This window comes from Neofelis nebulosa, chromosome 11 (genome assembly GCF_028018385.1).
Source record: "Neofelis nebulosa isolate mNeoNeb1 chromosome 11, mNeoNeb1.pri, whole genome shotgun sequence".
Lineage (NCBI taxonomy): Eukaryota > Metazoa > Chordata > Mammalia > Carnivora > Felidae > Neofelis > Neofelis nebulosa.
This window is the reverse complement of record NC_080792.1, coordinates 90,039,205-90,066,350: the sequence shown is the minus strand read 5'-3', so window position 1 is coordinate 90,066,350 and position 27,146 is coordinate 90,039,205. Positions and strand designations below refer to the sequence as shown.

The 27,146-nt window shown below is 65.7% G+C and overlaps 1 protein-coding gene across 1 annotated transcript in view; it reads left to right on the top strand.

The window, feature by feature from the left end:
* Positions 1 to 27,146, top strand: part of NCOR2 (nuclear receptor corepressor 2) — a 210,384-nt gene that overhangs the window by 157,965 nt on the left and 25,273 nt on the right. The window contains exons 25-35 of the mRNA XM_058691634.1: positions 898 to 1,040; positions 8,317 to 8,464; positions 10,892 to 10,942; positions 11,924 to 12,551; positions 19,367 to 19,487; positions 20,436 to 20,592; positions 24,180 to 24,341; positions 25,346 to 25,485; positions 26,198 to 26,300; positions 26,472 to 26,576; positions 26,898 to 27,001. Of these exons, the coding sequence (XP_058547617.1) occupies positions 898 to 1,040; positions 8,317 to 8,464; positions 10,892 to 10,942; positions 11,924 to 12,551; positions 19,367 to 19,487; positions 20,436 to 20,592; positions 24,180 to 24,341; positions 25,346 to 25,485; positions 26,198 to 26,300; positions 26,472 to 26,576; positions 26,898 to 27,001 (1,862 nt within the window). The remainder of the gene's footprint in view (positions 1 to 897; positions 1,041 to 8,316; positions 8,465 to 10,891; positions 10,943 to 11,923; positions 12,552 to 19,366; positions 19,488 to 20,435; positions 20,593 to 24,179; positions 24,342 to 25,345; positions 25,486 to 26,197; positions 26,301 to 26,471; positions 26,577 to 26,897; positions 27,002 to 27,146) is intronic.

The following is a 27,146-nucleotide window of genomic DNA, read 5'->3' as shown; positions in this document are numbered from 1 at the left end:
GACCTGGCCGCACGGGGCATGCCCGTGTGTGCCAGGAGCTCTGTGGGCAGATGGACTGAGACCTGGGGCCAGGCTTCCTGGCTGCGGCTCCCACGTGCAGGGAGGGGGCCGCGTTTTTTGCCGAGTCTGGTACTGACGGCTTCGAAACTAGAGGCGGGTGTGGGGTTGGGGTGGGGGGTGCAGGTACGGCTCTGGCCTGGGTTTGTGCGACTGGAGAGAACTTTCTTGACCCAGGTGGCTTTGGGGCGGAGTCTGCCAGTTCCCGGGGACTTCTCCCCGTATCAGGAGCGTGTGCAGCTGTGAGAAGCTCACGGAGATCGGGCTCGTGTTTGGGGAGCAAGTCTGCCCCTAGCCCCTGAGCCAGCCTTGCGGGCCCCAAGTCCATGCTGGGCCTCGGGCCCCGGATGTGCCCAGTTAACCCGGGTCAAGAGGCTCCTGGCTCCAGCTGACACCCCCCCGGACCCCACCCTCCCTCCCCCGCTCACGCGTTCCTTCCTTTTCCCTGGCCCTGGCCCGGTGCGGCCGGAAAACAGCCCTGTCTCCCGAGGCCTGAGGCCTCATCTGCAGCTGTGAGGGAGTGTCGGCGCCGGGTCACAACGGCCAGGGGAGGCAAGAGAGGTGGGGGCCCGGGCGGGGTCTGCGCCCCCGGCCCCCCAGGACCCTTGACGGTGGCCTTGGCGTGGGTGCACCCGGGGCGGGCACCTACCTGCCCCTCCCGGGGCCGGGCCCCCACCCCCGCCTCTCCGGAGCCCCCTCCGCCCCCGCCGCGTCCCCTTCCTGAGTCTCAGACCCCAGCAGGGAGCCTCAGGCCTGGTCATCGGGGCACTTTCCGCCTGGGGCTCCAGGCCGTGGGCACGGGCGCCCTGCCCCCCTCACCTGCCGCCCTCCGCCACACAGGTCTTCTGGAACACGGCCGGAACTGGTCGGCCATCGCCCGGATGGTGGGCTCCAAGACCGTATCTCAGTGTAAGAACTTCTACTTCAACTACAAGAAGAGGCAGAACCTGGACGAGATCCTGCAGCAGCACAAGCTGAAGATGGTGAGTGACCCCCCCCACCCCCACCCCCCGCCCGGGTCCCCCGCTGCCCGCCTCCAGGCCCGCCTTGCCTAGGACACGGCCCCTGGCCCCACGCGGAGCGGCACCCGTGGGACGGCTGCAGGGACGATCCGTGCCGTGAATCCCCGTCTGGGCGCTGGGACGGCCCCACGTGCCCGCCGCGCCCTCGCGGCGCCCCGCCTCCGCCGCCTTGCGCTCCCGGGTCCGACAGCTGGGGGGTGTGGGTCCAGCCACTGACTCACCAGGGACCGCGACTGTCAGTGCATTGGAATGGCGGCCCAGAGGCAGAAGGACCCCAGCCAGCGTCTCCCCCACCCCCGTTTGACCTCACGGCCCTCAGGCTGCCCGGGGGGAGGGAAGGACAGGTGGGGGGGGGGGGGACGGCGGGCAGCAGGCCCAGCCCTGCCCTCCTCTAGGCGCCCTGCTGCCCTCAGGCCTCGAGGGGAGGCCAGGAGCACAGAAGGGGCGGGCTCACCTCGCTGAGCACGGGAGTGGTCTCTACAGAGAGGCTTGCTTCCTCCACAGCTGTTAACTGTGAACTGAGGGCCAGGTGGGGGCAGGCTCTTCCCTCCTTCTCTCTCTCTCTCTCTCTCTCTCTCTCTTTCCCTCCCTCCCTCCCTCCCTCCTTTCTTTCTTTCTTTCTTTCTTTCTTTCTTTCTTTCTTTCTTTCTTTCTTTCTTTCTTTTCTTTCTTTCGTCTCTCCCAACTGTCCTGTCTTGTCTTCTTTTCCTTTCTTTCCCTGACATGACACGCCACACACCGTCACCATTTCCGATCTGGGGAAACCGAGGCTCAGCCGACTTGGGGTTTGAACCCACAACTGCATGATCTGGGGACCCATGCCCGTGATTACCAGGCTGCGTATTTCCTCGTAGATACGAAGGTGTAAGAAGGGGGATACGCAGCTGTCCTCCCCAGGGAGCCCTCGCCGCCGGCCCTCCCACCCGCCGGTCAGGTGCCTCTTGCTGGGTATAAAGTGTGGCAGCCTGTCCCGGGAGGCAGCACTCAACTGCTCCCCCTGCAGCCCACTGGGGTTCAGAAGGTGAACCGACTGCCGAGATCGCAGAGCGGGGCGGGCAGGTCGGGGACGGAATCACCCCATTTGAGCCATGCATGAGCGCTGTGTGGAATTTAAGGCCCCCCCCCCCCCACCGGCCCCTCGAACGGGATTTTACTGCACTGAGTGTGTGAGCAGCTGCTGGCAGTTGGAGGCGGAGGAGACCCTGTCCGTGCCCCTGCGGGCAGGGCTGAGGCCGACCCTCGGTCTTCGGTGGGGCTCTCGTCCGTCCCCCGTTCCCGGTCACCTGTGGTGAGGCCAGGCCACCCTCACCTTCCCCACGTCCTCTTCAGACGGTCCCTGATGCTCCCTCGTCCTGGAGCAGCTCTGCTTTTTCCCGGAGTTTCGAGGACTCTGGTGTTCCCAGGGAGGGAGACTCCGGGAGGGTTGAGGCCACACAGCACCTGTGTCGGACGCCTGCTGAAATCCTCGGGGCCCGGAGGGCGGCTGAGCCGGAACAGCCTGGAGGGGCTCATGCCGGGGGTGGGGGGGGTGGGGGGGTGGCGGGCAGCCTCTGTGCCCACCGGCTAGAGATGGACGGGCGAGGGGGGAGGGTGGTTCCCGGCATCTCCCAGGCACAGAAAGACGTCTTTCTGCTCCCTCCCCTCCCCCTTCCCCTCCCCCTCGGCCAGCCCCTGCTCCTCCCAGCAGCACGGACACAGAACCAGCCACAGCTCAGGCTGTCGGGTCACAGGCCTCCCCCTTCCCAGAGGTCCTCGGGGCACGGTCGCCCCGCACCCCGGGGACCCCAGGACTTGAGAGCATAGGTCGGAGGACCAGAGACCCCAGCAAGGTGGATGGTGCAGTGTGTGGGGTCAAGTCCCAGCTTGACGACTTGACGACTTGCTACCCGTGTGACCTTAGGTGGCAGCCTCACCCACCGAACCTCAGTTTCCTCATCCCTAAAGTGGGGGAATAACGGCCGTTACCCAGAGAACTCAGGTGAAGACTGACTGGATGACCTCCTGTGCAGAACTGGGTGCCTGCTCTGTGAGGGTGACCGCCCTGTCTCCCACTAGTGGCCTTAATACCCCCTTTACTTTTAAAGTCGCTGACCCTCTGTCCTTCCCGGGGGCGTTTGGGGGTGCTCTCTCTCAAATGGTGTGTGCAGAACAGCCATTGCAGGGGCTCTGGCCCCAGAGAGCTGCATTCTGATCCGCATCTCGCCGCTTAGCAGCCGCGTGACCTCGGGCGAGCAGCTTGTCCTCTCGGCGCTCGGTTTTCCCAGCTCTGCAACGGGCGCCATACGTGCGCCCACCCCGAAGGGCCGTTGTGGCAGAGTCGTCTGTGAACGGACCTGAGGGCTCAGAACGGGGCCTGGCACGGGGCCGGCGCCCCGCAGGTGAGAGCTGCAGCCGGGGTGGCCCTCGTGGCCACCAGGTGCCCGGCGGCTGGGCTCTTGTGTCTCCCTGGGCGTCGGCTGGATGTGAGGTGCGGCTGCCCCCCGGGCCGACCCACGGGTTGGCCGCTCGGCCTGACGAGGCCAGCTGGCGGCCCGGCACAGCGCAGGGCTCCGGGCGGGAGGGCCCACGCCCCAGCCCCGTGGCGGCCTCAGCACTCCGCGCCCCCGTTTCCTCCTCCGTAAAGCGGAGGGGAGACTAGGCCCCACCCTAGGGCGATGGGCTCTCGGTCAAGGGCGGCGCCTCGCCCCCCGTCGGCGCGGGGAGCCGTGGGCATCCCGCGTCCGTGCGCTCAGTGGGCCTTTCTTGAGCACCCAGTGCGTGCCAGGCAGGCCGTGTGTGGGCTTCCCCTGCCCGGTGGAGGAACTGCGCGGTTCCGTGGGGTCGGCGGGAGGCAGGCCTGGGCGCGAGGCGGGTGAGGCGTAGCTGCAGCGAGCGGACCGAGGAGGCCGCCCACCCGCCTTGTCGCCCAACCCCGCGCCCTGGCGGGTGGGCCTCACCAGGGAGATGGGGCCGGGAGGCCAGGCCGGGGTTGGGGGGTGGGGGGGGCGGTCAGCTTCCCTTCGTGGGCCTGTCCTCCACCAGATGTGGCTCACGCGGGACTCAGCCGAGGGCGGTCGCGCTGGGTGAGCAGTGGACCGAGTACGTGGGACCCGTAGATGGGGGTCAGCAGGCCGTGTGCTGAGGCCAGCCAATGGGGAGCCTTGCCGACCACTTACTGGTGAGGAAGGGTGATTCGGGAATGTGGGGCTGGCTCTCGTTCCCAGCTGACCTCGAGGGAGCAGTGGAGGGAGCACGGCGAGCGGATACGGGGACCCGTCACGGGAGGCGGGGCTCAGCCCGGGTCCGACCATCCTGCCGGTGGCCACCCGTGGTGCAGGGGTGAGTTCCCTGTCACTGTGGTGTGCAAGCAGGCCCCACAAGATGCTGCTGACCTCCGCGACCTCTGCCTCCCGCCCTCCCCGGCCTTCCCCGGGCCTCAGGAGGAAGATACAGCCTCCTGGATCCCGAAGCAGCGGCAGCCGCCTCTGGCCACCGGCCAGGCCCCGCCTGGAGCTCAGGAAGAGATGTCACCCTTGGCCGGTGCAGGAAGGAGCAGGGGAAGCAGGGGGTCAGTGGGTGTCCCCTCCCGCTTTGCACCAGGCCTGGCCCGAGCACGGCCACGGGGCGACGTCAGCAGGAAGCAAGATGGGGCGGGCAGGCAGAGCGTGTCCCGGAGTTATGTAACATTTGGCATCGGGGACTTCTCCGAGGTTTTCCCTCCCCTCCTTCTGGCCGAAGGTTACCCTTTTCTCCCATCTGTGAATCCAGGCCCCGGGGCTCGGCTTCTGTGTTTCCGGCTGGCTGTCTGTCTCAGCCCAGGCCCCGCCTTGCCTTGTTTTCCTCCGTTGGCTGCTCTGTCTGAGGCTGCACAGGCCTGCGGAGGAAGACGGCCCGGGCAACCAAGTGCTACGACCTGGCCCGCATTCGAATCTGTGCCCCTCAGCTCATGAGCCGTGTGATCTTGGGAGAGTGTCTCTGCCGCTCTGAGTCAGTATCTTTGTCAGGTTCGCTCATCTAAAGAAACGGTTCCAGAACATCTGTTCGGTAGGTGCTAGGCACGGTCCCAGGTGTGCCCTGGATGCGACCGAGGACAGAGAGGCTCTTAAGGAACCAATTCTAGTTTGCGACACAGAGGAAGACACGAATGATTTCTGGTTGCGGCCTGAAGGGGATAAGGTGACGGACATAGTTGAGAGTGATTGATGGCGGAGGGGCGAGGATTAGCTGATTTTGACAGGGTACTAGGGGAGGCCTCTCGGAGGAGGGGATGTCTGAGCGAAGCCGTGATTTGAGGTGAGAAGGTGAGTCATGCCACTATCTAGGAGAAGGGTGTCCAGGTCGAGGAGCGACCCGTGCAAAGGTCCTGTGGCCGGGGCCCTCTAAGTATGTTTGCACAAGGGGGCTAGTGTGTTCGTTTCAGGGTGACCGAGGAGGGCAGGGGGGGATGAGCACGTTGGAGAGGTGGGTGGGGTCCGGATCTAGACCACGCAGGGCTGTGTGGCGTGAGGAGGACCTGGGGTTTTCTCTCAGGGGTTTCAGGAGCCCCTGGAGAGTCTGAAGCAGGGAGCAGCGTGCCCTGGCTTGCGGAGCAGCAGCCATGCGCATCCCGTGACTCAACGCGTGGAAGACGCGTGGCATGTAGTGGGTGCTTAACGAACAGTCACCGCACTCGCTAATACGGCTCCGCCATGCAGCATCTCCTCCGGCACACGCGCCTCCTGACTCTGGGGCACGAGGCCACGTGTGGAAGGGTTTGGTGTATCCCCCAGACGCTCCGTGAGCCCCCGTCTCTCAGACCCCGTGCTGGCGCGTCCCGCTTGGCCCAATGCGTCCCGGGCTGCCGGGCCCGGCGAACCCTCCCGGAGAGGCCTCGGGTCCCCAGGAGGATGTGCGTCCTGGCCAGACCCCCGGGAACCCCTGTTCCCTGCGAGGCTCCCAGCGTCGCAGAGTCCCGCCCCCCTCCCCCCCCCCCCCCCCCGGGCAGCCTGCCTCACCCAGCCCCAGCTCGTGAGTGAGTCCCTGTCCGCTAAAAATAGATGGGGGAAGAAGGGGGAACCCTTGGCCGCACCCACAGAACCCACATGCCACACAACTTTCTCGTGCCTCCGTGGGCTCCAGCCGCGCCTCGGGAGAAGCTCGGGGTTTGGGGCCGGGCCGGGTCAGCCCCCGGAGGCGGGTGGATGGTGCAGCTGGGCGCTCCCACGATGGCCAGGGGACGCTCGGCAGGGTGGGGCCACGGCCCTGGCCTCTTGGTGACGGAAACCGTGACTAACGGGCAAACGGACGTTTTCCTTTTCCTCCCCGCGTTCCGAGCGGCTACGCTCAGAGGACCCCAATTCGCTCAGGAAGAAGGCGGGACAGGAAGCGAGCCCTCTCCCAGGCCGGGGCTGGGGGCCGGGGTCTGGGGACCCCTCCGAGGCCCGTTCCCAGCCGGGCCGTGGTGCGGGGCCGGGGCGGGACATTTGCCCCGAGGGTGGGCTGCCTGTTCACATTTTGGGGCGAGCGGCTTTCTGCCGGGGGCCGGGGGATCGGCGGAGGGGAGTTGCATGAGTTTCCTGTTTCCTGTAACAAAGCACCGCAAACTAGGTGACTTGAAACAATAGAAATCTATTCTGTCACAATCCTGGAGGCGAAAATCCGAAAGTGAGGTGTCCGTAGGGCCCTGCTCCCTCCGAAGGCTCCAGGGAGAAGCCCGCCTTGCCCCTGCAGCCTCTGGGGCGGGGGGTGGGGAGGGGCAGTGTGGGACGTCTTTTGGCTTGTAGACACATGGCTCCCCGGTGTGCGGCCGTGTCCAAATTCCCCTCTTGTGCGGACACCAGTCATACTGGACTCCGGGCCCACCCTAATCTAGTGTGACCTCATCTTAGCTAATTACGTGCGCGAAGAGCTTCTTTCCAAATAAGGTCACGTTCAGAGGTTCGGGTGGACGTGAATTCTGGGGCACGGTGTTCAGGCCGGCCCGGGGGGCTTCACTGAGAGCCGTGGGCATGTCCGGATAGTGGCAGGTTGGTTCTCCTTCCTTCCTTGGAGACCCCAAAGGGCTCAGGCTGGGACCCTCCCCTCCTGTCACACCAGCTGTATGGGGACAGTCGTCCCCTCTTAGGAACCAGCCCACCCCCTCTGGGGGTCCCTGGTCACCCCGAGACCCCAGCACACGCTGCCACCACACGTGCCCCAGCCCTGCCAGCTGTGCGTTTAAGCCCCAGACGCTGCCCATTCAGTCACTCAGGAAGTCGGCCAGCGGACGTGCTCTGAGCCTCCGCGGGGCGCAGCGTGGGAGGCAGAGACGGCCTCCCGGGGCGCCCAGCCCAGCGAGGTGCAGACGCGGGCTGCAGTGCCTGAGGAGTGGGTGCCCGAGTGGAGGGGTGGGCATCTGGCTCCGTGAGCAAAGGAGCCGGGCTTCCCGGGACCGGGGTGCCGTGTGGAGGGATGTGAAGGGCTCCGCGGCGAGAGCCTCCTCTCTCTTCCTCGACGCTCGGCTGGGTCCCACCTCGGGGGGCTGCACCTGTAACGCCATCCTCCGGGGCCTTGCCCGGCCAGCTCCCGCTCCGTGCTCAGACCCGGCTCGCGTGGCACCTCCTCCGTGCGGCCCCCACCCTGTCTGATTCCATCCGCCCCGTGTCCCCACCTCTGAGTCTCTCCTGAAGGGATGGGCCCTTTGCCGCTCTCCCTGACTGGAAGGTCTCTGTGGGCAGCGGCCCCGTCTGCCTCACCCACCGTGGGTCCTCAGCCGCCGCGCGGCGCCTGGCACACAGGAGGGGTGTCTGGAAAGACCAGTGGGGTGAAATGACGGGCTTCCCGAGCGGGGCTCGGTGAGGGGCAGACGCAACGCAAGGAAAGGTTTCCCTCGTTCTCTCGCTCCACACGTAGTGGCCGTGCCTGGCAGGTGTCCTGTGGGGTGCCCTGCACGGTCACTGCTTAGCTGGGCTAGCCAGAGGGGCTGGGGAGTCACAGGGGATCTGGAGGCACAGCCAGTCCTTCCTCGCCTGTTCTAGAAGGATGTCAGGGCAGCGGGCATACGTGCATCTAGGACTTGACGGACGATTAGAGCCCTCGGGACAAATAACCACCGGCGTGCTTGGCCGCCGCAGTGAGATGTGGCCGGGGAGGGCGGGGGGGGGGGGGGGAAGGTTGTCGCCTGGTGGCCACGTGGCCGGGATCGCTGTCCGTCGCACCTGTGGCAAGGCCTCAGGCACAGGGAGTCCCCGAGCTGACAGCTGAGGGCCAGGCTCTGACCGCCACCGTCCCTGTGCCCTAGGAGAAGGAGAGGAATGCGCGGAGGAAGAAGAAGAAAGCCCCGGCTGCCGCCAGCGAGGAGGCCGCCTTCCCGCCCGCGGTGGAGGACGACGAGATGGAGGTGTCAGGAGGGAGCGGGAACGAAGAGGATGTGGCAGAGGAGGCGGAAGGTGAGGGGAAGAAATGACCTGCCCTCCAACTGTCTGGGTTCTTCTGAGAAGAGGCTTGGCCTGCCTTGGAGGGGAGGCGCGGGGATGGTGGGATGCTGTTGCTTCCAAGGGCCCCCCTTTGTAAGATGAACTTCCCGCCCCCCCCCCCCCCCCCCCCCCCGGCACGACACCCCTGAAGGCCCCAACCCCTGCTTAGCTGGACGTCTCCGCCTCACCTGTCGCCTTCCTGCCCAGAGCCGACCCGGTTGTGGGTCCTCACGTTTCTGGCGAATGGAGCCTTTTGTCCTCCTGCTCCTGCCCGAGATGCCTTCCTGTCCCTCCTGTCCGCCTGCCTCTGCGTTCAGACCCCCAGGTTTCTGCCGACATGGCGAGGGAAGGTGTGAGTCACCTCTTGGCTCCTCAGGCCGGGCCCGCAGATCAATCCAGGCGCTCCCAGCCCACAGTGCAGTCGTCAGCCCGAACCCTGCTTCCCGGTTGAGAACAGAGAATTGTGCTCGGTGGTTACTGGAGACAACCGTGGTCGTCTCCACTTGGGAATGGGTCTGGGGACCGAGTCTGGCCCCCGTGCTGGTGGCTCTGGGCCTCTCTGGGCCAAGTTGGTGACAGGCCTGGCCAGGGGCTGGTGGGAGGGGCTGCAGACCCCTCTGGTCCTTGTGTTCTGGGTCCTGGCTTTACAGCCAGAAAGAAAAAAGGAAGCAGAAACCCAATCCTCTATTTAAATATCCTGCCAGCTAGCTGTCTGTGCGGACAGGATGCAGCCTCGGTGGGAAAGTAAAAGGAAGCCAGACTTCGGCTCGGCATTAAGACCAGAACAGACGGTGCCCAATAAGAGAGCTGTGTGGTAGTGAACTCCCCGTCACTTGTAGGGCTTACCTACCTCATCAGGGTGGGGGTGGGGGGAGGGCCGGTCTGGTGGCTCTGAGCAGATCACGTGCAGCAGGGTAGAAAACCCCGCGCAAAGGTGCAGGGCGACCGTCCCATCTCATGAGCTCGGAAGCCGAGGCCCAGAGAGAAGAGAACCGCTCTCACGGGGTGTCACGTAACTGGGAGACTTGGAGTTGGCCAATGCAGCCAGCATTTGCTGTGTAGCCCTGTCCCTTGTGACCAGGATGGGGGAGGTCAGGTGGGTTCTGGGTCAGGGCCCGAGGTTGCCCCGACGGAACCTTCTAGAAAGACCAGCCGGCCCCAGCAGCATGCCAGACCTCTCCAGGGGGCAGGCAGCGTCCAGGCAGAGATGAACCGTCTGGGGAGGGAGGAGTCATCCTCCGATCGGCGTCTCTGTAGCGATCGTGGTGTCGCCGTCGTAAACAGAGTAGCAGCCTTGAGTTAATCCCTTGAACTGTCACAGTGACCCAGTGGGATGGGTGCTCTGGTCACCCCGTTTACAGATTAGGAAACTGAGCCACAGAGCGGTCACCCAGGGCCTGCTTGGGGACCAGGGCTCAGACTGGTCGGACGTCTGGACCCCCAGGCCCTTTCCGGACCTACTGACTAGGCAGCACTTTGAGGGCGGGCCCCGCCATCCGAATCTTCACGGCCCCCGTGCTTGCACGCACGCTCGCCCCTGAGGACTCCTCATGGGCAGAAGCCTCTCGATGAGGCAGAGGGCCTGGCCGTAAGTGCCCGTTTTGTAGATGAGCAGACTGATGCTCCGGGAATTCAGGGATCTAGCCCCCTACGCCCCGACGTGTGTTACCTCAGAGGACGGGAGTGACATTGCTGGAGTCAGCAGGCAGGGGCAGGCACACGGACACTGGGGTCAGCTCTCTCCTGCCCCCCCTGCGGTGTGGCCTGGGGCGCGTGACTCAGGCTCGCTGTGCCTCAGTTTCCTCATCTGCAAAGGAGACGATGCTGTGCCGGTCTTGGTGGCCTGCTGAGGAAGTGAGTCACGGGCGTGAAGGGCTCTGTGCAGAGCTCAGCACCCACGGAGGCCCTGTGTCGCTGTTATTTTGGTTATTATTTCTGGAAGCGGTAGGCCTCGAAGGGAGGTCAGAAGTGGGAGAGGCCGGGGGGCAGTGGGGGTCGTGAAGGACGAAGGCCTTTGTCCGGGGCCACGGCAGCCCCGGCCGGCCCGGCTCTATGGCTGGGCGCTGGGGTGGGGGCCCGTCCCGCAGTCCTGGCCGCCTCTGAGGCCGGCGCCCCCACCCCCGGGGTCCTGGGAACCCAGAGCCAGACGAGGCCAGTGACTTGTCCAGAGACACCCGGGAGTGGGCGGGACTGGCGGGACCCCGTCATGGGCCAGGGCCGCTGCGGACCGTCGGGGCTGAAGGGAGAGGGTGCGTCGCTCCAAGCCGAGAGCTGCCGTGGCTCCTCCCTGCCGCCTGCCGGGCCCCAGGCCCACTGCCGGCCCGCCTCCCTGGCCGCCTCCTCTCTCCCGCCTGCTGCTCCTGCCGCCTTGCTTCTAACCCTTCTCTCCCTTCCTTCCAGCCTTACACGCCTCTGGGAACGAGGTGCCCAGAGGGGAATGCAGTGGCCCAGGTATGAATGGAGCCATCTGGCCTGGGGGTGGGATAGGGTTAGGGCTGCCCGGGGGTACGGGGCATCCTGCGGCCGCCCGTCTCCAGCGAGGGGCCCCAATTCTGTGAGCATGCCTCTGTGAGTGCCACCATTTGTGCTGTTGCTGCCTCTGTGCCCCTCCCCGGCTCAGTGTCTGTTCCCCGTGCTGTTCCCTGACACACTCGTGCACATCTGTACGCTCGGTTCCATCGTCTTGTTGGCTTTCATCGGTGCTTCCATTCGTGACTCTGATGTCGTTTCATTCGCCAACAGCAAGTGCAGGGGTTCTCAGATGTCCCCGTTTTACGCAAAGTGGGGGAAATCGAGACCCAAAGAAGTGGCAGGAGTGTGTTTTCTTAAGGCTGAAGAGCCCAGTCAGAGCCTAGCTGTCCTCGCCTTTCGCCTGTACCCACATTCGGCCGCTCGAAGAACGTTGCTGGGCACCTGCTGTGTGCCAGGCCCTGTGGGATGGGATGGGGGTGCTGAGGCTTTCCCCCCCTTTCCCCTCAGGCTCCTCAGAGTTCATGGGCCCCTTTTACGTTGTCGTGGTGATGTAATAGCAGATCATCACCGAGCGTCACCCTGTGCTGCCACACCTCCTGGCTCACTTTCCCTGTGAGCTGGGAGTCGCTCTCCCCACTCTACAGATGGGGAAAGCGAGGCCCAGAGGTAACGCGCATTACCGTGGCCGGGCTTCCAGCGTGCACGCAGACAGGGACGGGGCGCTAAGGCCGCAGCCCTGGCCACACCGGGGTGCCGGCGACCCCAGGGCCCGGGCTCCGGGGTCGGCAGGGGGGCAGGGCAGGGTACCCAGGTGTGTAGGAGCCTTGATGGGGCAACTGCATCCTGAGATTGTGCTTTGGAGCCGGGACGGGCAGGTCTGGCCTTGAAGAAGGCCGCCCCTGCCTCTACCCCTGTGCCCCCCCGCACCACTCACCCTCCTCCTCCCCACCCCTCCCGCAGCCACCGTCAACAACAGTTCTGACACCGAGAGCATCCCCTCCCCCCGCGCCGAGGCCGCCAAGGACGCGGGGCAGAACGGGCCCAAGCCCCCGCCTGCCCCAGGCGCCGACGTGCCAGCCCCTGAGCCGCCCACACCACCGCCGGAGGATGCGCTGGCCCCCGCCGAGCCCGCCCCGGCCCCCGAAGCCGCCGGCCCGCCCACGCCCCCACCGGCACCCCCATCGCCCACCGCACCCCCTCCTGTGGTCCCCAAGGAGGAAAAGGAAGAAGAGGTTGCCACGGCCCCCCTGGTGGCAGAGGAGGAGGAGCAGAAGCCCCCCGTGGCCCAGGAGCTGTCCGTGGACGTGGGCAAGCCAGAAGAGCCTGCCGAGGCCCCCCCCACAGAGCCCATCAAGAGCGAATGCAAAGAGGAGGCCCCGGAGGACGGGCCCCACAAGGGCAAAGGAGGCCCTGAGGCCAGCGTGGAGGCCGCCCCCGAGGGGGCCCTCAAGGTGGAGAAGAAAGAGGGCGGCGGCCCTGGGGGCAAAGCCCCCACCACCAAGGGAGCAGGGGCCCCCCAGGACAGCGACTCCAGTGCCACCTGCAGTGCGGACGAGGTGGATGAGCCCGAGGGGGGCGACAAGAACAGGTGAGCGGTGGGCACACCGGGAGGCGGCTTCTGTGCCCCGCAAAACCTCTGTGCCTGCCCTCGGGAGCACGGCCCGGCTGGAGGAGGGGGCGGGGGGCGGGGGGCTGGCTTCCGGGGCTGCAGCACGAAGCCCCGCGACCCGGGTGGCCGGAGGTGTGCCGGTGCGGCCGGGGCCCTGCCACCGTGCCGGCGGCTGGCCGTGCTTGGTGCTCCGCACCCCCACCGCTGCCTCCGTGTCCGTGTGCCGTTTTCCCCCACGTTTCTTTTCCTTGCGAGGGCACCGTCCTGGGATTCGGGGCCACCCGAATGACCCCATCTGAACTCGATCACGTCTGCAAAGAGCCTGTTTTCCAAATTAGGTCACGTTCACAAGCCCCTGGCTGTTAGGACTTGAACGTGTTTGGGGTGGGGTGGGGGTGGGGGTCACAATTCCATCCTTAACAGGGCCAGTGCCAAGGTCCGGGGGTGGGAAGGAGCCCGTGTGCTGCGGGCGGAGTGACGGAGTGACCCAGCGAGGGTCAGCTGGCCGTGCCAGCTCCTGGCCCCGTTCTCAGGGGAATGCTCTGCTCAGCCGGCTGTGACTTAGGCTCTGAGAACAGCCAGCTGCCAACGCGGGGCGATGCGCGGGGGTGAGAGAGGCCTGCCACGTCCCGGCGGACAGTGGTGCGGGTCTGCCTGAGGCTGCTGGTCGCAGGATCCCGAGGTCGCTGGCGGCTCCTGTCCCGTCCGCCAAAGGTCTGGGTGCAGGCACTTGGGGCCCCGTGTCCTGGCTCCCACGGATTGAGCTGTTGAGGCCGCTCTCCTGCTAGGGTGGCCTGGAGGGACCCCGTGCCGTTTCTCTTTGGACGCCACTGGTTCTGAGACGCGTTCCTCCCTTTCTCACTTTTGTCTCTGCCCCTGGCACAGGATGGTTCTCACCCCAAGCCCCGGAGCACTGGATTTCAGCCACTTTTGGCACAGATGCTTGGGGACCCTGAGACCCTCGGCCAGAAGCAAAGCTCATACCCCGGATTCGGGGCCGGTTGCGGGCAGCTGAGGGCAGAGGTACAGAGGCCCACTCCCACCCACATCTGGACACTGGAGGAATGTTTTCTAGTGAGGCAGGCGGGTCATTTTTATTTTGACTAAAAACAGTGCGGTCTGTTGTCTCTTCTCTCCCGTCTCTCGGAAAAGTTCTGGGCAGAGCGAGAGGGAGGAAAATCTGACTTTCAAATCGCCGAGTTCACTCGGAGCCTTTCCTCTGCCCCGTGATTCACCTTGGGGCACGTTAGAATGGCAAGTTCTAGAACATTCCATGGGGAAATCAGATTCATCCAGAGCTCGTTGGGTCCTCACACGTTCCACAAAAGGAGGTGAGCCATGTTGTCCCCAGGTTTCCGTCTCCAGGGGTCCCTGGGGGCCACCACCGGCAGCCTCACCCCACCTGTGTCAGGAGGAGGACAGTCTGGTGGGTGGCCCTGTGACAGGCAGAGGCCGGGCCAGCTTCCGGGGGCTCAGAGCTCCTGAGCTTGCCCTTGGAAAACAGTGCCCTCAGTGGAGGATTGGGCCCACGGCCAGGGTCCAGCCACTCCGCTCGCTCTTTGTGCCTGGGTAATGGGGTCAGGGCGGACTGCTCCCCACCCTGCTCCTGCTGGCTGTGGGGACGGAGTCATGGAAACATATGTTTCTGCTCTTAGCGGGAAGAGTGCTGAGCTCATGGGGCAGCCGTGCTGATAAGCCGCCTCCCGGAGTGTGTTTGGGCTCACGTGGCCTGCCCAGACTGGGGAGCTGGGAAGCCTGGGCTCAGCCCCCCTCACCCCCTGGATCCCTCTGGCCAGGCCCGAAGGCCCCGCACCCCCAGCAGAACAGCCCCACCCGGGGAACGTGTCCTCCCCCTGCCCCGTCCTGCTGGGTCTGGCTCTGTCCCCTCTTCCTGCCTGGACGTCCAGCATTCGATCCCCGGGGAGCAGCAGCCCTGGGCTGGGAGTCAGGACACCTGGTTTAGTCACGCCCTGTGTGACCGAGGCTGGGCCCCCGCCCTCAGAGCCAGGCTGGACTGAGGCCAGCTCGCTGACCTCTTCCTGGCTGGCCGCCTGCCACCCCTCCCTCCCCCCCCCCCTCCCTCCCCCCAGCCGCGGCCGCGCAGGCAAGATGCGTCAGAGCAGGCCCTGGCAGCCAGGGCCTCCCGGAAGGGCTGGCGGGACGGGTGGGCCCCCGCACGACCCCAGGTCCTGGCCGCCCGCCCCCCGCCCTCCTTCCCGCCTGGCGGCCCTGGTGTGGTGAGCCGGGCGGCCCTGGACGCGCCCAAGACGCGTGTGGTTCTGGCCCCCGCCGGCCGGCCTTTGGAGGGAGGAATCCTGTTCTGCTCTCGCTGTCTGTCACCTTCTGCAGGCAGCTTGGCCGGGAGTTTTCTTGGCTGCCGACCAGAGATAGTGGCCCCGATTGCAAAGCCTAGAGCTCGCCTGCCCTCCTCTGTCCCAGTTTCCAGAGAAGGTGCCTTGGCACTTTCTCGTGGGCTGGAGACCTCGGAGAGCCCCTTCCCCTGGGCCTCAGTGTCCCCGCTGCGGGCTCACCGTGAGCAGCACAGACGGGCCTGGTGCCAGGCTCACACACGCTAGGTGCTCAGCCAACAGCTTGCCGCCTGTGGGTCCGCTGCGGGAACGCTGCAGGTTTCCTCCAAGAGCCGCTGGAGTGTGGGTTCTTCCACCGCGCCCCTGAAATTCTGCAAGAATCCTACCAGCAGTTTCCCTTTCGTTGCTTTATTCCGTAAATCACCGGGCACCGGTGCGCGTCAGGCGCCCTTCTAGGTGCCAGGGATGCTGGGGACAGAACAGGCGAGCCCTGATTCCAGAGCGCTTCTGCTCTGGTGGGAGCGGCCAGCAAGGCACGGGAACATTAAAGGGGCGGGACAACTGCTCCTGTGATGAGTGGGTGATGGGAAGATCGGGGTGTGGGGAGCAGTCAGGGAGGCCTCTCTGAGGAGGTGGCGTGGGAGGGCGATCAGAGCCGGTGGTGGGAGGTGTGGGCAGGAACAGGCAGTGGAAAGGCCCTATGGCCGCATGAGCTTCTGCTCGGTGGAGGCCAAAGAGGCCTGCGGCGGGGTGGAGCGAGGGAGACGGGCAGGGGAGAAGGTGACAGAGGAGGTGACAGGTTCCCTGCCTCTCCAGCCCCAGCGTGGCAGCGAGGATGGTCTCGGCCTGGTGATAATGGGGAAGCCAAGGGGGGCACTAGCGAAGAGGGGCGCCCTGTCGCAGACCCAGAGCGTCCCCAGCCCCCTGTTGCTCATCGGTCACCCCCCCCTCCAGCCGTGGCCCTCCAGCGTGGGAAGGAAACCCACAGTGACTGGGAGATCCCCTGTCCCGCTCAGCCCAGGGTGCTGCTGTCGGTATTCTGTGTGTGTGCTCCCTCGTTCCCCCAGAGAACAGTTCCCGGTGGCAGGGGTGGGGAGGGGGTGACGGTCCTCATGCCCATTTTACAGATGAGGAAACTGAGGCACAGTGGTTCAGTCATACGGCTGAAGGTGGGATTCGAACGGGGAGCGTGAGCCCTGGACTGCCCCCGGCCGTGCTGCCGCCTTCCCCTGCCCCTCCCGGGTCACATGCCTGGTGCCAGGCTCCGAGAGCCCCGCCCCACCCGGGCCTCCCGAGAGGAAAATAAAAGCTGCTGTCTTCCAAGAAAACAAAGGAAAGAGAACAGAGGCCCAGCCGCCCCTGAGGAGGCTCCTGGAGGCGGTGCTCAGCCCCTGTGGCTGCAGGAACGAGGGGAGGTTGGGAGCGGTGGGAGCGCCCGTCTTCCCGTGCCTTTGGGGGTTCCAGACCCTGAGGCCTGTGAAGGACTTGAACCCAGACCCTTGCTCTGGGATGCCACCCTCTCACAGTGAGGGGTGGGGCTGGCTGCGGGGCGTGGCGCCCGTGGCCCCAGTCCCCACTGAGCTCCTGCCTCACTCTGTGGGGGTGCCCAGGCAAGAGGGGTCCGGGTCTCCGTGCGTGCCCCCAGCGCTTGCTTGTGGAGAGCCTTAGAGGGGCAGCCCCTGCCCTTCTGCCTTCCAGTCTGACTTGCCCCTCCCTGGGTGAGGAGGTGGGGAAACCAAGGCAGGCACAGGCTCCAGGGGAAGGCCCTGGTTCACGGCCTCGTTGGCGGGGACCAGACGCTTTGCTTTATCCGTGTTCTAAAAGCATTTACGCAGACACAAAGTGTTACTTCTCAACTTTAATACTTGTGTCTATGTTTTTGTGTATGCGTCAAATACGACATCTTACTGTTCCTGGAAGCAATACGGTTAATCAAACTCTTGATTTTACGGCTAGCGTACAGTACGTTCTTTTTTTTTTTTTCTTTTTCTCTCGTGACAGCTTTATTGAGATATAATTCACATAGTGTACTATGTAGCCATTAACGTGTACAGCCGAGCGGGTTTCAGTCTGTTCACAGAGGCGTGCGGCCATCACGGCCATTGAAGCCCAGAACGTTTCCGTCACCCCCCCACCCCCACCCCAGAGAAACGCTGTGCTCAGCCCCCCTCCCCGCGCCGCCCCCGGCCCCCGGCCCCCGGCCCCCCCACTCCCCTAGCTTCTGTCTCTGGGTTTGCCTCCTCTGGGCATTTCATCCCGGTGGATTCATGCGTGTGGCCTCTTGCGTCTGGCTTCTTTCGCTTGGCACGTGGTTTTCCGGATCCTCCCGGTACTTTCTCCTTCTTTCTTACGGCTGGTTCCTATGTCACCGTGTGGACGGACCACGTTTTGTGTATCCTTGAAGCCGATTTTGGGCCCATGGGTGGTTGCTCACCTTTTGGCTGTGGCCACAGCGCCTCCGCGACCTGAGCGAACCGACCTTGTGCGTGCGTGCGTGGACCCGCGTTCTCAGTTCTCCTGGGCAGACGCCCCCAGAGTGGGGCCGCCAGGTCAGACGGTCACCGTCTTGCCTTTGGCTTCTTCCGCAGCGGCTGCAGCGTATTCGTTTCTGAGTTCAGGTTAACAAGTGCCCGTTGGTTTCAATGGATGCTGGGAGGCGGAGGGGAGGGGAGGCCGGGTGTGGGGGCACTCGAGGCAGGTGGGGAACATCAGGACTGCTGATGGCCCGGGTGCTCACGCCCGTCGGGGCGCCTGGTGCAGGGGGGCAGGGAGGGGCAGCGGCCACAGGGGAGGGAGGCCCGAAGCCCTCGGAGCATGAGCAGGGCAGGTAGAGAGGTGAGGGCGGGCGGGAGGGGGAGCAGGTGGGGAGGACCGTGGAGGCCGGCGGAGCACGGAGAAGTCAGGACGACCTTCCCCTGCGCGCCAGGGGCAGCCCCGGCGGGCGTCACCGCGTCTGTCGCTGCTCAGCCGAGCGAGTGGCAGATGCGGGCGGGAGGCGGTACCCGCAGGACGGGCTGTCACGGCCGTGGCTCGGCGGCTCGGCCTCCACGGAGAGCAGAAGGCGCCGAGGCCTCGAGTCGGGTGTGCGCCCTGTTCCGTCCCCAGGAAGGAGGCACGTTTACCTCGCGGCTGGGCGTCTGGCTCCGGCTGCTGGGCGCAGAGAGCCGCGAGCCACGTCCTCGTTGTCACGGCTCTTGCCTGGAAGGCAGCGGCTGTGGCTTACGGTCTGCACGTGGCGTCGCCTGACCCGGTCACGGCACACAGTAGGGGCTGTGCCCACGGGGCCCTCTGGCCGTGGGGACCCGGCCTCAGCTTTGCCCCCCCACCCCCCCACCCCTCCCCGCCCCCAGGCGAGTCCCGGCCCAGGGCCAGTGCCCTCGCACGCCCTGATGGGTCACCGGTGGCGTCCCGCGGGCAGAGATTGGATCCTGGGTCTCTCCGTGCTCCCGGGGCACAGCGCTGGGTCTGCTGTGTGCTCAGCAAGTGCAGGTCTCGGGAGGGAGTCAGGAGCTGGGCGGGAACCTGGCAGCCAAGGTCGGTAGGTGAGGGTCAGGCTGGGGCAGACTGAGATCCCACCCTAGAGACCCCTTGCCAACGAGGGAGGCAGATAGGGGTTGTGGCAGCTTGCTGTGCCCAGTACTCTGGGGTTTCCCGGAAATCCCTGAGGACTTCCTGAAGGAGGTGACGCCCGTGAAGAGGGCAGGCTGTGTCTGGGTGCCCCTGCACGGGCGGGGGCCGCGTTCCTGGCATCCACTTGGGCCCTGCCAGGTGCCCAGTGCGGGTTCCCGGTCGTGCGTGTCAGCAGCAGACGAGGCGACCGTGCTCTGCGGAATGAAGCACTTACGGGCCGGTTCGGCTCGCGGCCATGCTTGTGGCTGATGGGCAGACAGGTGCATGCTGACCCCTCCACATGAAGCTTGCAGCCTGCCTGCTTTCAGCGCCTCAGAAGCGGCGGGCCGGTGAGGTGCGAGTTCTGGTTCAGTGGGTGGGGTCCCCGGCTCCTGCCTCCAGTACATGGGGTCCGCTCAGCTCCACGCCGGGCACCTGAGCCTCCCCTATTTGGGTGATGAATAATCTCCCTGAATCTCTTAAGCTCGCCGAGCCTTAATCTGGTTGAGTCTTTGGCTTTGCTGCAGCTCTGGAAGAGCCCTGTGCGGCGCGGGCCCTGAGTCTTGGCTTCCCCGGGACTTCGCTTGCCTGGGGCTGTCTCAGGGGGCGGTATTTAGTCCTGGCCTGGGCCTCTGGGCTGGGCTTGGAGCGGGTCTTGGCTCCTCACGGACCCGGCCGGGACCAGAGGAGGGAGGGAGGAGTCGCCTGTCCCCGTCCCCCCCCCCCCCCCCCCCCGAGTCCTGGTTGGTCTCCTCGGCCGGGTGACCCTGGACATTTGCCCCGCTTCTGGCGGCCCCCCTCTGGTCGGGTCCGGCAGGGCTGGGGCCCGGAGAGGGCGGCGGCGAGCCTGTGGGCTGACGCTCCTCTCCCCCTCAGGCTGCTGTCGCCACGGCCCAGCCTCCTCACCCCGAGCAGTGACACCAGGGCCAACGCCTCCCCCCAGAAGCCGCTGGACCTGAAGCAGCTGAAGCACCGGGCGGCCGCCATACCCCCGATCGTGAGTGCCCGGGCGCCCCTCCCGCCCCCCAGGACTCCTGCGAGGAAGGCAGCGGCCCCCCACGCCACGCCCCCCACCTTCAGCTCCGGCTCAGGGAGGCAGCGCAGGAGGGCGGGTGCCCAGCTCCGGGGGGGCGGGGGGGGGGGGGCCAGCACCTGCAGCCCCGCTCTTCTCGGCCCTTCCCGGCAGCCTCCTGTTTCCTGGAGAAATCCCCATGGAGATGAGGCGGGAACAGCTCCAGGGCTCTGGCGGGCGTGCAGGGTGGGGCTCTGGAGGAACCAGGGAGCTTGCGGCCTGCGGGTCTCCCTCCTGCCCTCCCGGCCCGGTGCCTGCGCGGGCCGTTCCGCCCCGAGGGGCCCTGCCCCCCGAGGCTTCTCCAGAGCTCCCCCAGACCAGGGAGGGCAGGACATCCCCTGGCTGTCTCAGCACCGTGGGCAGAAAGGTGGGGCCTCCCCTGTTCTAAACAAGAGACCCTGTGGGAGGCTCCCCAGGAGAGGCTGTGGGGAGGCTCGAGGCCGCGCAGGCAGCCCCTCGGAGGAGCCCCCTCGTCACAACGGCCCGGCCTCTGCCAAGGCCGCTCCTCTCTGAGGAGGTGTGCCCGGGCTCCCTGTGTGTGGCTGGGGGGCTGCGGGCTGAGGGGCTTTCGGAGTGAGGGGCACGGGGCGGACCAGGCTGTACGGCCAGCTGCCGGGGCCCAGCGCGGTCCTGCTCGTCCGTCTCGACCTCCCAGACCCGCGGAGACTCAGGGCAGGGGGCACGGGCGGCCACACCCCGCGCCCTTTCTGCAAAGACCTACCCTCCCGCCCCCTGAGCTGCGTGCCTTTGAACACCTCGCCGTCTTTCTTGGCCTTCGGGCTTGTCACCTGCGGGGGGCCTGGAAGGCTTTCCCCGATCTCTGCGGCCCACGGACGGCCTGTCAAGATACTCATTTCCCCTCGCTTCTCTCAGCAGGTCACCAAAGTCCATGAGCCCCCCCGGGAGGACGCGGCTCCCCCTGCCCCCCCGCCGCCACAGCACCTGCAGCCGGAGAACGACACCCCCCAGCAGCCCGGCAACAGCCCCCGAGGCAAAAGCAGGAGCCCCGTGCCTCCTGCTGAGAAGGAGGGTGAGTAGGTGCCCGTGGCCGTGGTGGAGAGTAGGGGGGCGTGGGGGGCACGACGGGGACGGGGATGAGGGCCGTCTGTGCGCGTGGGCCGGCTGTCGCGGCTCCGAGCCTGTAGGGGCAGGCGAGCCGGGTAGGTGAGCGGAAGCGGTGGAGGCGAGGCAGTGGGGCATGCTGGGAACGGTGGCGAACCGGGAACTCCTGGTCTGAGGCGGGCACCTGCTGGCTTCTGCCGAGTCACCCCGTGGCGGTGCGGGCCTGCCGTCGTTCTTCCAGAGGAGCCAGGAACCCGTGTTTTCACGTGAGGTCTAGTCTCTTGGCACTGGCAACGTTAAAAGTTGTTCAAAGACGCCGTGTCTGCACGTAAGCGCGTCTGTGGTGCAGCCTCTGATTCCACGGGATTCCGCCCACGTGTGAGCTTCTAGAACCGTAGAGGAGGCTCGGCGCCCAGCTGGCAGCGGCTCTGGGCCCCGGGCCGGAAGCGCTGCCCCACTCCAGCGCTCACCCTGACCTTGCTCCAGGCCGAGGTCGCCGGGTCCAGCGGGGAGCCCGTGGGGTGATTCCCGGAGCAGCTGTGTTACAGCAGCTGCCCGGGGCGCGCTTTGCTGTGGCCGCGGGAAGCTCAAGGTCAGGAGACGGGCCAGGCGTGGTTTCTCGTGCTCTGCGGTTTCTCTCCGCCTCACACTCCCCATCGGGCCCAGGAAGTTCCAGGCCCGTGTCCCCGAAGGGTCACCCTTCCCGGTTCAGCCTGGCGCGCGGTGGGTCGGTGCGCATCAGAGGTGCTGGGCGCAGTTCCTCCAGGGGCCCCCCCCGCGCCGGGCCAACCTCGGCTCCCGCTGGCCGCTCGAGGGGTCGGAGGGCGGGTGCCACCCGCACCCGTTTCTCGCGTACAGAGCCCTTCCCTAGGAAGCCGGATTGGCCCTTGGCCGTGGGCCCCCTTGAGGGTGCTGCTGTGCGCCTGCGTGAGAACAAAAAGCAGGGCCGTCCCTGAGGGAGGGCCGCTCCACGCTTCCCACTAGTGACACGGGCCTGCCAGACATGCCCCGTGTAATCAGCCTGCCCCCTCGCCTCCCCGCGTCCGCTCTCCCCTGCTGCGCGAAGTCTTAGACGCCACCCACACGGAGGGGGGGGGGGGGCGCGGGGGTGCATCCTGGCCGGCACGCAGGCTGTCTGCTGGCCACTGGGTCGGGACACTCGTTGAACACCTGTGATGGCCAAGTGCCGTGCCAGGCGGCGGGGAGTTGGCAGTGAGCAAGGTGAAGGCATCGAGGGCCCTTTTTGTGGTTGAGAAGGACGTTAAGCCAGGACACACACAGAAGGAAGCAAGACGACTTTGGAGTCGTTCACGCAGTTAAAGAACGAAACGGGGTCGGGGAGGCTCAGAGGAGGGGTCCCTGTGGAGGTGAGGAGTCGGTCATGGGAAGATGTGGGGAAAGGGCATTCATTCCAGGCAGAGGGAATAGCACACGCAAAGGCCCTGGGGTAGGGACAAGCTTGGTGTGTTTGGGGAGCTGCCAAAAGGTGGATATGGGCGGTGAGGGGGTAGGAGAGAGGATCAGAGCAGGAAAACTCGGGCCCGGATTATGTAGGGCCTCGTAGGCCATGGTGCCACAGGGATTCTGTCTCGGGTGTAGGAGAGGCCTCTTTGGGAGGCATTTTGATGTGTCTGTGCTGTGGGGAGTAATCTGATTTATGTTTTGGAAAGATGTCCCTCCCTCTCTGGCCATTGTTGAGGAGAAAGGGCCACAGGGAGTTGTGGGCAGATGGGGGAGGCCACCGTGCTGCTCCCGACCAGCTGTGGTGGCAGTCTGGACTGCAGGGGTGACCACGGAGGCGGGGAGTTTGTTTCAGAGGCAGAAGGCAGCCGGGCCTGCTGAGGGACCCGAGTGGGGATGAGGGTGCGGGGTGTCTGCCTTCTCCCTGGACCCTGCCAGCCCCCCACGCTGGGACCAGGACGCCTCACTATGGGGAGGAGCCGGGCCTGGCCCTGGAGAACATTCCAGGCTCGGGGCACCAGCCCAGGGGTTTGCTGCGTGGCAAGGCCAGGGCCCCAAGCAGCTCTGACCCGTGCTGGATCTGAGCAGGGCTAGGCCACCTTTGGGTGGCCGGGCATCACCCGGGGCCAGCCAGGACCTGCTGGGACAGGTCATGGGCGCTGTCCTGAGTGCCAGCACCGGTGGTTTCTGATTGCAGCGGGACGGGGGGGGGGGGGGGGGGGGGCGCTGTTTTCCTGGAATGGCTCCCCGTGGCAGACAGCGCCCCTGGCCTCAGGCACCATTCTGGTCTCTCGGGAGCTCCCCTGCTTCCTGGCTCCTGCGTGGGCTCCCCCGGGGCCAGCTGGAGGAACAGGTTGTCTCTCCAGGCCCCTGGCCTCCCGCCCAGGCTGGCCTGGCCCCAGGAGCCCCCCAGCCCCCGCCCCTGCCCACCACAGCCCAGGCTGAGCTCCAGGAGGCAGGGGTGGGTAGCTGGACGAGCAAGGCCCAGGGGGGGTGTTCAGGCCAGGCCCCATGGGGGCGCCTCCATCAGGGGCTGTTGAATCCGTACACGGGGTTGTTCCCCACATCTGCGACCCCCTCCTGTGGGCTGCCCGCCTCACCAGGGCATGGGTCCGGGGGGGGGGGGGGGGGTTCGGTCTCTCTTGGGAGAGATGTGGAGAATCCGGAGCAGCATGGCAGGCCTCACTGCTCCGTGCTAACGCTCCCGTGGGCCTTCAGAACCTCCCTGCGCCATCGGAGGTGGCCCGAGAGACGACACCTGCCCGCTGTTCCTGCCCCAGGGGTGGAGAGTTTTGGGGTTTCCCAGTTGTGTCTCCTGCCTGGCTTCTCAGCCACTCACCTCCCCTAGTCCCTGAGCCAGTTCTCAAGGGAGAGGTTTGGAGCTTGGGGCAGATTTCAGGAGAGTAGGAGGTGGGTGGGCAAATGCCGTGACCACAGACCTGGGCCCCTGGCCTCTGGCCATGTCTGCGGGGTGTCCCCAGGCCTGAGAACCTGGGGCCAGCTTTCATTCATTTTCCTGTGGGCACAGTGCCTAGTGAAGGTTAAGGTCACAGTCTGTAGCCTGACCGCCCGGGCTCGAAGCTCCTTCCCCTCCCAGCGGTGGGCCTTTGACCTGATGACTTTGCCTCTCCTGGCCTCAGTTTTCCCAGCTGTAAAATGGAGACAGTGATAGTTCTGTTTAGGGTGCAACGAGGATAAACGAGTCGGTACACAAACAGGGCTTCGAGTGCCGGCTCGTGGGAGGCTGTGGGAGGGCCCTAGTCTCCTGTTCTGTTATCTGTAGCTGCAGAGGCCAGGAGGTTGAGGGTTCAAATCCCGACTTGGCCGCGTATTTGATGGTGACCTTGGATAACTCCACTGATGTGTCTGTACCTCAGTTTCCCCGGTAACCGTCTCCTTCTCGCAAGCTTGCTCCTTGGATCTATGCTGGCGGGATGCTTAGCACAGTGCCTGGCACACAGTACGTGCTCAGCAAACAGGCGGCTCGGCCAGGAGCCCATCCTTGCCCAAGGCCAGTCCTGTGGGCGCAGGAGAGCCTTGTTTGGGAGGGGCTGGCCAAGTACGGCTGACGGCCCTGCCTCATCCCCTCAGCAGAGAAGCCTGTGTTCTTCTCGGCCTTTGCAGCTGATGGCCAGAAGCTGCCCACAGAGCCTCCGTGCTGGACGTCGGGCCTGCCCTTCCCTGTGCCCCCTCGTGAGGTGATCAAGGCCTCCCCGCACGCCCCTGACCCCTCGGCCTTCTCCTACGCCCCGCCTGGTGAGTAGCTCGGCCCAAGCTCGGTTGGCCAGTGCAGTCATTGGGTCCCAACTCTTGGCACTGGTTTGGAGCTGCATGCAGAGGGATCTTAGAATCTGATGGGACCCAGCAAGAGGGATGGTCTGGTCGGTGAAGGGAAAGAAGGGGGTCTTTTGAGATTAGAGAAGTTTGCAGGATTAGAGTCGAAGCCACTGGCAGTAGGGAGCCATAGGAGGTACTTGAGCTGGTGAGGGGGCAGCCCTAGAGTGGGGCTCTGCCTTCCACCAGTGACTTAGAGCTAGAGAATGGGCAGGTGAAAGAAAAGTCTGGGGGGAAGGGAGGAGGGGAGGGACCTGCTTTGGTTTACAGATACGTTCAGCCCGGGGTTGAGATTCTTTCTGGGTCCTCCAGTCCTGCCGGGCCCCGCCAGCAACAGAAGTAGCACATCTGGGGCCTGCTAAGGGCTGTGATGTCAGCAAAGGCCGTCCTAAGCAGAGCTGATCCCGAAGCACGAGTGGGATAAATGAGCCAGGAGCAAAACAGGGCGAGACAGGCCAGGCAGAGGAACTGCACGTGCAGAGGGTCGGAGGTAGGAAAGAGCGGGAGAAACGTGAGAAACAGAGTCTGGCTGCCTTGGTGGGTGCTTGGTGCCCAAGCTGTGGGTCCGGGGAGACCACAGGCACCAGGTCTGGGGCACCTGAAAGCCGTGTCAAAGTTTAAGAGTTTATCCTGGGGGCAGTGGGGAGCCATGGAAGGTAAACAGCAAGGGGAGGATGTGAACCAGTAGGCTTTTCAGAATTCCTTTGGGGGGAATGGGCTGCTGTTGGTGGGGGAGGGGGTAAAGTGGGAACGGGGACACCAGTTAAAGGGGGTCCGGGCTGGAGGTGAGGGGCTTAGATGGGGGCTGGGCTGTGGCAGGGTGGAGGGAGGCTTCCTTAGGGAGGGAAGGGCGCATGTGGACAGGCGCCTGTGGGGGGTGGTCTGTCTGGCAGGGGCCCTGTGATGGACAGGCGTGTGCCCTACAGGTCACCCACTGCCCCTGGGCCTCCATGACAGCGCCCGGCCCGTCCTGCCTCGCCCACCCACCATCTCCAACCCGCCGCCCCTCATCTCCTCCGCTAAGCACCCCAGCGTCCTCGAGAGGCAAATGAACGCCATCTCCCAGGTGAGGCGGGATGGTCAGCACCCCCCCGGAGCATCTGTGTGGCCTGGTGCCCAGAGAACAGCCCCTTCCTCTTTTGGGGTTCAGGCTTTCCGTCTGTAAAGCAGGGCATTGGAAACAACGGTGCCTCAGTGGGGGCTGGGCACCCGAGGGGCCAGGGTCGTCTCTGTGCCCTTCGCTGCTAGAGTCCGAGCGGGCTGGAGTTTGTCCCAGGACCTGGGGACTCGGGCAGTCAAGAGCACGGACTCTGCAGCCAGACTGTGTGGCCTTGGGCAGATTACCTAAACTTACTGTGCCTCGGTTTCCCCTCTGTGAAACGGAAGGTCGGGTGCACTAGACACAGCGCGTGGTGAGCCGTCTGTGGCTGCCTGCCCCTTCGCCTCCCTGACGTATCCGCCTGTGCGGGGAGGGGTGGGGGCCAGGTGTCCGCTTTGCCCCGGACCACACATGTGCACCGTTTCCTTTACACCCCACCGGCTCCTGATGGCTGCTTCGCAGGTGAGGGGATCGAGGCCCAGGAGAGCTGGGGACTTGTCCGTGGTGACTCAGCTGAGCAGCGGCCTGGGACTTGAGCCCCCGGCTCCCCACCTGCGTGTGATTCCGGCGTGCCCCTCCCCTTGGGCTCTCGCAGAAGGGGCGTCAGGACGCTCTGGCTGGGCGTGTGGCGGAGGGACTGCGAGGGCGCCCGTGAACCCGTGACCTCTGCCCCCCACAGGGAATGTCGGTGCAGCTCCACGTCCCTTACTCAGAGCACGCCAAGGCCCCTGTGGGCCCCATCACCATGGGGCTGCCCCTTGCCATGGACCCCAAGAAGCTGGGTAAGGATCTGGGCCCCCCACCTCGATGGCCCGGGCGCGGCTCCAGCTGTCCACGTTGGGGGCTTGAGGGGAGGGTGCCGAAGCCCGGCCCCTGGGTAGGGCTGGGTGGGGGCCGTCCCCCCAGGCCCCTGCACCTGTGCTGCGTGGCTCACCGCTCTCACCCGTCCCCAGCGCCCTTCAGCGGAGTGAAGCAGGAGCAGCTGTCCCCGCGGGGCCAGGCTGGGCCCCCGGAGAACCTGGGGGTGCCCACAGCCCAGGAGACATCTGTGCTGAGAGGTGAGGGCGTGAGGGGTGGGCGTGAGGCCCGGATCCTGCCCTGCGTCCCTAGCGGGTGCCCCTCTGCTCTTTGGAGGAGGGTCGAGGCAGGAACGGGTACTTTGATCCCAAATCGGAGGGTCATCAGCTCCCACAGGGTCCAGAACCCCGTCTTCCTGATTGTTTACCTCGCCATTTAGGGCCAGGGGGACCTTCTGCCCCAGGGGAGACCCCAAGGGGGGACTTGCCGGTCAACAGGAGCCCAGTCTGGGTGGCTCTTAGGGCCGGGACCTGGGAAGGGGTTGTGGACACCCTTTATGCCCCGTGTCTCGTGTCTTTCAGGGACATCTCTGGGCTCGGTTCCGGGAGGAAGCATCACCAAGGGCATCCCCGGCACGCGGGTGCCTTCTGAGAGCCCCATCACGTACCGCGGCTCCATCACCCACGTAGGTGTCCTGGGGCACCGCACGAGGGGCGGGGGGAGGACCCGCGGGCCGCGGCTCCAGACGCGGCCCTGACTGCAGGCAGAGGGCCGTTCCCTCTGTTCCCCCTGGTGCCACCGCATGGCACCTGTCTCGGTGGGTGTGATGG